The 9,897-nt window shown below is 39.9% G+C and overlaps 2 protein-coding genes across 2 annotated transcripts; both read right to left on the reverse strand.

Moving 5' to 3' along the window:
* Nucleotides 1–371: 371 nt before the first annotated feature.
* On the reverse strand, nt 372–2,342 carry LOC137331569 (transcription cofactor HES-6-like). The gene is made up of 4 exons (XM_067995449.1): nt 2,074–2,342; nt 1,879–1,965; nt 1,706–1,787; nt 372–1,531 (listed from the first exon to the last, which is right to left on the reverse strand). The coding sequence occupies exons 1-4, from the start codon at nt 2,143–2,145 to the stop codon at nt 1,077–1,079; spliced, it is 696 nt and encodes a 231-aa protein (XP_067851550.1). The 5' UTR covers nt 2,146–2,342; the 3' UTR covers nt 372–1,076.
* A 5,377-nt stretch (nt 2,343–7,719) lies between these two features.
* Nucleotides 7,720–9,298, reverse strand: her8.2 (hairy-related 8.2). The gene is made up of 4 exons (XM_067994690.1): nt 9,145–9,298; nt 8,941–9,036; nt 8,746–8,824; nt 7,720–8,486 (listed from the first exon to the last, which is right to left on the reverse strand). Exons 1-4 carry the CDS (start codon nt 9,205–9,207, stop codon nt 8,005–8,007), a joined length of 720 nt encoding a protein of 239 aa, XP_067850791.1. The 5' UTR covers nt 9,208–9,298; the 3' UTR covers nt 7,720–8,004.
* Between the last annotated feature and the right edge of the window lie 599 nt (nt 9,299–9,897).

The following is a 9,897-nucleotide window of genomic DNA, read 5'->3' on the forward strand; positions in this document are numbered from 1 at the left end:
ATACCCCCCCCCCAATTTGGTGTCATCTGCAAAATTTGAAAATTACAAACTATTTGGACTCAGAAATCAGAAGTACAATGTTGAACAACACTGGTTCCAGCACCAATCCTTGTAGAATACCACTTCCCACCTTTTGCCAGTCTGAGTACCAGACTTTAGGTGCTTGGCTTGAGCACCATGGCAAATGCAAGTCTGGTTTCAAATGCCAAGACTACATAGTTACTGTAGAATATAGTATAAACCAGATCATATTATAACCTGGTGTATATATATACTATAATCAGGAAAGTACCATCACATCTATATTTTCTTTATTGATGTAGAAAGATGGCAAAGTGTATATTTATAGGTTAGAAAATAGACACTTTAAAAAGTGTTGAAAGTTTATTTAAATGACAAAACATAACAAAATTCAAATTACATAACTGACAATTATACATACAATTAAAAAACTCAGGTTAATGTGCTTTTCAAATGTAACTGTGCATGGAAGCACAGGGATCAGTTACACAAGTATCCTAAAGGCATTCTCCTAGAATTAATAAGAACATTTACATCTAACCTTTTTTTCCTTGCACATTTCTAATTCAGTCTTCCTTCACTGAAGGTAGAAACTATGAACCCTGTTACCAAAAATTCTAGCTCCAAATCAATCCCTTGACGGGATTATAACAATCTTTTTTACCACTAGAAGTAGAATGTTTACTTCCCCCTTAAAAATGTAAAAAAAATGGTTAAATGTCGTACTTTGTAGAAGCGCTTTGTTTCACTTTTCTGTTACTAAGAAACCCGAATACCTCTTAACCCGGAGACGCTAATGCAATTAGAAATGCATGACAGTATCTAAAACAGCTAAGCTTTAATATAGGATATCGGCCAATTGTTTTGTATTACTCCCAGTGCTATTTTCCGTTCAGTTTCGTAACCGTATTTCCCCGTTAAACACAGTACTGCATTTGTTATACACTCAATAATGTTCGTTGAAGGTAGTGATGACATGCTACTGGCTCTTAAAACGGAGGACCAATGTCCGACCCAAATTAGGCAGCTTTGTTATTTCTCTTGGGTTCATTCCGCTACCACGGCCTCCAGACAGATTTTGAATACATTACAGGGGACGTGCTTTGTGTCCTACAATTGTCTACTTTTTCTTGCAACAAGCGGTCCTGTCCAGCAGTAGGCGAATCCGCTTCATCTAGATCGGAGCACAGATCATCGCTGGCTACGGTAGAGGCGGGAGACGGTGCTGAGGGGCTGGTCTGGTCTCCACCTCCGGGGGACACCAATAAATGGCACACGTCGTCAGGGTCTGGCCACATACTGGGGCCAGTTTCAGCCATTAATTCGCCCAGTAAATCCTGAAAGTGGTCTTCGCTCAAAGGCATAGACTCCAAAAGGTGGTTGAGTAACTCGGCGGCCACTGCAGAGTCGATCCCCGGGCAGCTTGAGACGAAAGTGTGGACCTCATGCATACACTGAACGTAACCCGCTGCAAACCTCTCGTTCGCTTCCTGGTTAAACCTGTCCGTTTCTGCCAACAAGGAGAGGGGAGGGAGGGGAGAAAAAAAAGTCATATTCCATCGCCTATTAAATTATAATGGTCGCTTCGATAAGGCTATGCAGCAGCATTTGCACTAACTGAATGCCAGCCCCCGGTAGCTTCCAATCTTATCTGTTTTACAGGAAATGTTTAAACTTTACTCACCAACATTTCTGTTGCGAAGAATGTTTTGGACACGTTTCACGGTCATCTCCAGCACCTCCGCATTCTCCATTTTCGACTGCAGCTGAGAATATTTAGTACATTTTAGATTTTTAAATCATAACTGAAATCTGAAGGACTTTTTTTTCCCCCGATCAGCACAACATAAAACTCACTTCCGTATCCGCCAAGATCAGCCTCAGTTCTTGCAAGCTTTCGTTAATGCGGGCTCGTCTCTTTTTCTCGATCAGTGGCTTGCGAGTCTGAAATCAGACAGGAAACGCATGGAGTTAGAATGGTATTTATTTTAACACGGATGCATTATAAAGACCGACGTTTTAATGCTGCCCCTTTTAAGTGCACCGATTTACCTTCCGATCTTCTTTAACTGTGTAATAGTCCCCTTCATCCCTGACAGATCCAGGTTTGCACGATGGAGCCATGTTGTTTAGGATACCAACAACCTAACCCCCCCGCCCCCCAAAAAAAAAATCCTCCCACCAGAAGCACGTTTTGGTAGCAGCTGGTATGCGTACAATCTCCTATTTATTCACTGCAGCCTGCCGTTGGCAATCTCTCTATTTATACCCTGTCGTTTGCATTTGAATGACTGGGGAACGGTGCGTCCCAGGGACGCCTAAAGGTCATTAGCTTATCCAATGGGAGTGCGATGCTTTGTGTCGGGCTCAAGGCTGCGCTCTGCCTGCTGTCAGGCTCTGGCTGGCCACGTGAGTAAATGGGACTTTTAAAGTTATTTGTTATGCAATTCACCACAACAGAACTGTACAATTATTTTTTTTTAAAAACTATACATTACCCCATCCTGCCCTCACACTCCAAAGCGTTAGCTATCAATTGCAGGTCAATTTCATAAAAGCACGATTAAGAAACAAACAGGCTCACTATTTCCTGGATAAAATGGTAGAGCTTCAGACAGGAATCGTTCATTATCCTATTCAATGCAGGTTGACAGAAGTGTCGGGAAAAGAAAGCACAGTAAATTTAAACATGTACAACTATACTTGTTACATAAGAATAGGCCAAAACCAAAACAATAACTTAAATCATTAATGTTGATATTCGAGGTTTAATTTTAATAAACTCGTTTTTTTAAAGAAACTAATTTCAGAAGAACACCGAGTTTGAAATAGAAAAAGAGAAATTCCTTTTTTGTTCCGCCTTACACTTGGACAAAAATCTATTTCTGGGTATGTAGGTGAAATGTAATATGATGCTGACAGTTAGCAGCTGCAGCCTCTCGCCAGAATGAATCAAATAAGAGCATTAGTCCGCCCTAAAGAGCAAGCGACAGGTGTTAGCTCTTGCTTCGTTTGTTTTTGTCTTTTACTGCTAGTAACGTGTATTTGCCATATTTATTATATCCAAGCTACATCCATCCAGCCATCCTTCCTCCTCCTGCAGTGGTTTCTGCAAAAGTGATTTGCTAGATACATAATCAGCATAAGTCATTTATCCCCTATTTTAAAAATTACACTCTTGTCAGATCAATTATGTAAATCGTTCCCTTTTAACTAGCAGTTATCCTATTTTATTAGAATAGTAAACACACACAATATTGTCCAGCATTTTCACTCTAAAGAACACGTCTGAAAGGGGAGAAAAAGTATTTTGCATACTTTAGAAATAGCCTCAAAGATGACTGTTTGTAATTTGTATGGGAATGTTTTACCAGAATACAATAGAAATGTCTTTGCATTCGCTTAGATTCTGCTGCACGTTCACTTCGTGCTTCTACCACTCAGCCTCTTTATTATTGCAGCTTAAATCGCCTGGTGGGTGTTACTTGGTGAGAATTAAAGGGGTGCTATGATGTGTGCTGTACCAACTGAGAATGGTTTTAGCTGCATTTTTAATATATATTCTAAGCTGAATGCGTCCAGTGATGTGACGTCTTCCCGCTGTGTTACGGTTTGAGTTCATGTTCATTTTGCACGTATAGTGTCGCAGTGAAAGTCATTGTATTGTTAATGACATGCGTGCACTTCTTAAACATTTTCGTGTGTATAAAGAGGGAAACAAGCAGCAAAAAAAGCGTTGGTGGGATAGATAGACATATATCAAAACGCTTAAATGCCCAACAAATGAATATTAGTACACCGCCCGATATCAGGGGTTAACGGGACTAAAACGTTGTGACACTTCTATTTGATTACTCTTTTTAGATATAAAGTTATTTACTATTCACAACAAAAACATAGCTTCGACAGAAACAAAGGCTATAAAACGCCTGAAGTGGTAATTAGTTTTTTGGACTTTTCAGTTGATAATTCAAGAAGTTGGTGAGGAGATGAAAAAAAATTCCACAACGGGTATGAGGGGTACAATTCAGAGCTTTTTTTTAAAAAAAATTAAAGGTTGGCTCCTTGCCATGAACGTAATTGGGCTCAGTCATTATGCAACCTGGTCAGCGGATCTTGCAGCTGTCGTTGAAATCTTTTGTTTAGGGCAAGCAGGCGTACCCGATTCTCGCTTTCAATATATTTCATCAGTATTCAAGAATGGTTGGCTTGAGAAATAATTCTGATAATAGAGGGGACTGTGTGCCTCCCTTCAAACAAGTCACGGGGGATGCCTGCTAAGTTGCATCTGCGAGGTTGTGCCTCTTAACAATTTTCTTTTCTGTTTTCAAACACTTGGAAGAGATGGCAGTGGAATCAGAACGGAATGATTCGCTGTGCTTGCATCGGTCTATTTGTAGGTGCATCTGCGTTCGTGCTGGTTTCTTTGGAGAATGATCTGAATCTTTCTTTAAACTGTGTTAGTACAGTGTTTGGAGATGTGTTGCACCATGACCTGTACTGTCGATGGGGGTTAGAATCGAATGGCTGAAAATCAAATTGTTGCCCGTACTCAACTACAGGAATATTTTTGCAGCAAGCTTTCAATTAGAATGTACTGATAAATCCAGAGCTAAATATCCGAAACATTACTATAGGGAAGTAATTAGCTCGTGTTATTCTACTGCATGTAGGACAGATTCTCTATTTTGTTAGATGTAGTCTGATAACAGTGACCAGAGGAATCACTATTTTGAGCAAACAATTACTATTTTCCTGTTCAGAGAAGCTTTTCTATCCGTCTACTAATATGCACAATGTGTAAGGAAAGCCAGTCTCGCATAACGGGAAGGGTGGGACAAGGCCAAGGCCACCTATTGCCCCTCCCCCAACTCTCCATCACACACACGTAATGTGTGGATTCATTATTGTCAAAATTTTCCAAGAGATTTAGCCCACCTATCTGGACTTTGTTCTCTTTCTGTTCATACCACGGGACATTATATATCTGAATATTTCTTCAGGAAAATAAAATTACCGAGGACAATTGAGGGAAAAGTCTGTGATGCTATCTACAACTCAATTATGTTCTGGAACCACCAAAGCGACTCTTTCCATGCAAAATGTATTCTTAGTGAGATTGGTCACGTTCGTGGTAAGACCTGATTCGTATGTATTCTACATTGATTCCAAACTCACAATCAGCACAACAAAATCATAACAAAACATGTGTAAACTGATACATTTCGTGCTCGGTCGTTTCACAGGCTATAACGATGTCTCCATTTGCTACCATATTATTAAAAGTCCGACTATAACACGTTAATCTTGTTGCAGACGTGGTCCAGTTAATTGTGCAGAACATTTAACTTTTTACTCTGCTTTAAGAAATAAAATTGTTGTACCTCCGGTTTTGATTAGAGATGTGAATCGCAATCATTCATTTGCATTAAAATGCTCGTCAGATCAATTATGTAAATCGAACTCCTTTTAACTGGCAGTTCCCCATGTTTATTAGAATTGTAAACACACAATATGGTACAGCATTCTCACTTTAAAGGGCAGGTCTGAAAAGGGAAAAAAAGTTTTGCATACCTTAGCAAATCCTCAAACATGACTGTGTTTGCAACTTGTAATGGAATATTTTGCTGGAATACAATAGAAATGTCTTTGCATTCACTTAAACTCTGCTGTCCGTCCACTCCGTGCTATCACTCCGCTTCTTTTATTTATTGCTATAAATGTGATTATAATCTCTGGTGTTACTATCTGACCAGTTCTTCATTTTAGGAGTTTACTGCACCCGTGTGCACTGATGTACATGTCCCATATGGTCTAAGCAAATGCTAGACAAGCCTAATTTTGATCCTTAAGTGTTGATTTTGCTAATTCTCAATTTGACTTCCGTGGTATAAAGCGCTGTTCTATTCTGCATGTCTAGTTATCATCTTACTAACCAGACTTCTAAACTTAAAGTGCGCTATTGTGTTCAATATAATTTCTTTGCACTTGTTCATTTTGAATGTAAATGTTTTGTACTTTATTTAGTAACCTGCCTGGGCTGCATTTCTGTTGAAAACGTCGCTAAATAAATAGATCTGTGCGGAAAGATTCTAATTTTAAAAAACCCGGATCTTTTAAAATAAATTTAACCCTTTGAGGTTTTTGAGCATCAAAATTTAAAAGAAAAAGACCAGGCGTTTACATTGTCTAAGAATACTATAAATCTAGGAAAGGGTCATTTCTGTAAATTTCTCATTGCTATGTAATCCGAATGATTTAAACATCCGCAGGGCATCATGTTCGTAGCTGTAACTTGTATTTATACCAGAAAACATAATACCACTTTCATTATCGGGTGGGCTAAACCCGCACTGTTGGCACTGCTCTTTCAGCTTGGATAAGTTTGGACTTATTCTGAAGAACATCCTGCTGGGCATATTCCACTGTGCCACACGGTTTTTACCGATGTCCGCTACATGATGTGGAGATGCCGGTGATGGACTGGGGTTGACAATTGTAAACAATTTGGACACACCGTTCACCTGAGGAAGGAGGAAGCCTCCGAAAGCTTGTGGAATTTAAAATAAATTTGTTGGACTATAACTTGGTGGTGTAAAATTGTTTACAGCTGATATACATGGCATGAGGGAGGATGGGCACTGAAAAATTTGCCCTAATCTGTTTTAAAATGCTATTTTTTTAAAGTAAGAGTTCATCTTTATTGGGGAAAATTCTACTTCGGAGCCTGAAAAGACCGTTACTGCAATCGAAGGCAAAATGGGATTTACAATCTTAAATAAATTCACATGAGTTGTTTTATGCCCCGATTGTTAGCCGCCTTCAGACTGTGGGAACTTCCCTCTCAGGACTGTCAGTTTCCAGATCAAAGCAAAGCCTGGTCAGACTTGGGTGTTAAAAGCGACAGCTTTCACTCGCCAGAGATCACAGCAAAACAAACGATTTACATGACGATTGGTAAAACTTCTGAAGTCTCCATTAGCACTTGTGTAGTGTTTACTTTGAGTACAACACAATCGTTTCATTTTCTTTTACCGCATTTTACGACTTACTGAACAGCTCACTGTTTGAACTGAGATGTTTCGCGCCTCTTCCATTTTTTAATGCAGGGAATCGGGCTACGTGTTTTGTGAAATTAACCCTCGTTATTAAACGTTTGGACACAGACTGACTAAAGTATCACTATTTCCCTTTGTTGTAAATTACTTTCATTTTATTCGAACAGAAACAAAACCAAACCCCCAGAGATTATTTAAGATCTGCAGAAATGCCAGTTGTTGTTTGGTTGGGTTTAAGTTTGTTTGCAATGGACAAAAAGATCAATTTGGAAGTGAATGTTGCAGATTTAAGAGGGGGGGGAAAACTGTACTGCGACCTCCTGTCCTGAAATATTTGTAAACTCAGTCATTGTGAAACTTAAGTGGAAATGTCATATGTGCGATAAAATTAGATTATATTTATAACTTGCATATTGGTCCCACTAAGAATTCAGCTGGTTCTAGCTGAATGATATAGATGAGACAAATACTCTGTAGTTTTACAAAAAATGTAAGTTTCCTATGCTTTTTAAGTCTCCAATTTTATTAACTTTGCAGCATAAAAAGGCGGAGTGTTTTCCTACGGCAGTCTGCCGTTATATCTCAACGCAAAGGCAGACGAACAGAGCTTTTAACACTTGTTACAGAGTGAAACACAGACTGATTTTCAAAGTTTATTAATAAGTCGTTAATTGCAATATAAACATAATATCGGGGAAAGTAAGAAGCCCGCAAGCAACTCTCTATCAAATAAATTAGATGTATTTCATTGAATACAACATTGTAAACGCCTTCTACAATATAGGCTACGGATAAGCACCCTTCAGCGTGAAGTACCCTGATTTTAGCACACATAAAGGACATGATTTGCCCGGAAGTGTTTCGAGAAGCATATCTATGAGATACATAAGGAGAGTCTAATATTTAGAGAAGCTGTGCAATCCCTTCACCAGGGTCTCCACACGTTTGAGGATGCAATGGATGGATTGAGCATTAAGGACCAGTCTTCTTGGAGCTGTTGGGTAGGAGAGCTGGCAGGTAGCTGAAGGTTTGCTGTGGGATTTGGAAATGGTTCCACATTTTTCCCGCACGCTTTAAATCCAGGGTTGCAGACTCGGTCTGGAGATAAGCCAGGGGACGAATCCGCAACTCCCGAAGAAGCGGCGTTGACTGCAGGCGTGTTCCCATGGGTCACCGAGGAGAGCTGAGTCTGAGAAGGTTGGAGGTTAACGGTAGGTGTCTTCAGGCTAGACTGGCGCGATTCTTCGCTGGATCGAGGCAGTGACTTGAGTAAGTGATTCAACAAACGCGCCCCTACAGTTTTGTCCATCCAATCGCAGGTTAAAAGCAGGTTGTGAACTTCATGCATACATTGGATGTAGCCAGCACTATATCTCTGCTGAGCCTCAAGACCAATTTTAGTATCGGCTAAAATAAGAAAAGGAATAGGTATAAATAAACTTGCCGCATTTTACTTCCCAACTGTAATCTTATATTCATAGACAATCCATTTTCAAAGATGGAAATACATTTGCAAATTATTATTTCCCACGAAGTTGCATTTATACTTTAGGATTGAACTTGATACGTATATTTTTTAACGGATCTTCATAAAACCTTCTTTGTGTTCATGATATACATTACTCCGAATATCAGTAGAAATAACAGACATTGATATAAAACTCACCCATCATCCTGCTGTTTTGAACGTTCTGAAGATGTTTTACAGTCATCTCGAGGATATCTGCTTTTTCAAGTTTTGATTGCTATAAAATAATGAAAAGATGTTATATTCTGTCTCCCTAGGAGTTTAAATAAATACCATCAGTATGCGCGTATTTAAGGCAGAACAGCAAGAGCAGAGCACAGGAACTGTACTTACATCGAGCCGAAAGGCGCCGACCACGGTTTCTTTTAGTTGATCGAGGCAGTTATTGATCCGTTCTCGTCTTTTTCTTTCGATGAGAGGTTTTCTTAACTGCAGGACAGAGTAAACGGGGTAAGCAAATGCCAACGTCGAAACTTCAGTACAAACACCATTTTCGAGCTTCCAAAAGCAACCTTGTTGACAACGCACTCCTCTTACCTTGCGTTCCTCTTTGGCATTTGAGAGTTTTTCCACGTTGTTGCTAAAAGTTGTGGCAGTCATTTTTCCACCGATCTGCAGTCTGAAAGCTCAAGATAAGAGAGATTTGCTGCAAGCTTTTGCTAGCTAGTTTCAGCCTGTCTGAAGCTGTGATGTCTTCTCCCTCTCTGCTGAACTTCTATTTATATCCATGAATTAGCATGTGAATGCGTGAGTTCCTTCGCTCAGCCACTTTCCCACACTTGGGGTCGCGGCCAGAGGCGAGTGTCCATCAATCAGCAGTGACAGCTCACTGCTCGCACTCAATGGCCAGCCTGCCCGCCCAAAGAGCGACAGATGGCTAAGGCCAGGAATCTCTTCCAGCCCAATCTTATCTTTCCCTCAGCACTCAGAGCAGTTCGCATGGCTCTTCAAATCACCTCTCCCTACATTCCCATGGATTTGGTTAGCGGTGAGAAATGAGATGGTGTTACTCCTGGGAACTCCGTCCCTTTTCACTGCAATGAATGGTGTCAATTTTGTAACTGCAAAAACATGAAATGTATCCGCCCTTTCCATTCACAGCTGTTAGTTTGAATTCTTATTTAGGCTTGTATCATTTTCCTAGTTGCATTGTCAGGGCTCTGTTCATTATGGGAAGGAATACAGTGAAGTATTATTTGCATTTTCTTGAACGATACTGTATCATGTTTTGGAAATAGTTTATGTATTTACTTTTAACATGCTGTAGATGGGCCCATATAGGAAATCACC

The sequence above is a fragment of the Heptranchias perlo genome, chromosome 13 (genome assembly GCF_035084215.1).
Source record: "Heptranchias perlo isolate sHepPer1 chromosome 13, sHepPer1.hap1, whole genome shotgun sequence".
Classification (NCBI taxonomy): Eukaryota; Metazoa; Chordata; class Chondrichthyes; order Hexanchiformes; family Hexanchidae; genus Heptranchias; species Heptranchias perlo.

What these genes read in the sequence shown, in the direction of transcription:
- LOC137331569 (XM_067995449.1), bottom strand. Translation starts at nt 2,145, where the DNA reads ATGGCTCCATCGTGCAAACCTGGATCTGTCAGGGATGAAGGGGACTAT. An exon ending in CAGTTAAAGAAGATCGGAAG is followed by an intron (nt 1,966 to 2,073) that starts GTAAATCGGTGC and finishes GTCTGATTTCAG; the next exon opens with ACTCGCAAGCCACTGATCGA. An exon ending in TGATCTTGGCGGATACGGAA is followed by an intron (nt 1,788 to 1,878) that starts GTGAGTTTTATG and finishes AAATATTCTCAG; the next exon opens with CTGCAGTCGAAAATGGAGAA.
- her8.2 (XM_067994690.1), bottom strand. Translation starts at nt 9,207, where the DNA reads ATGACTGCCACAACTTTTAGCAACAACGTGGAAAAACTCTCAAATGCC. An exon ending in TCGGCGCCTTTCGGCTCGAT is followed by an intron (nt 8,825 to 8,940) that starts GTAAGTACAGTT and finishes ATTATTTTATAG; the next exon opens with CAATCAAAACTTGAAAAAGC. An exon ending in TCAAAACAGCAGGATGATGG is followed by an intron (nt 8,487 to 8,745) that starts GTGAGTTTTATA and finishes TTCTTATTTTAG; the next exon opens with CCGATACTAAAATTGGTCTT.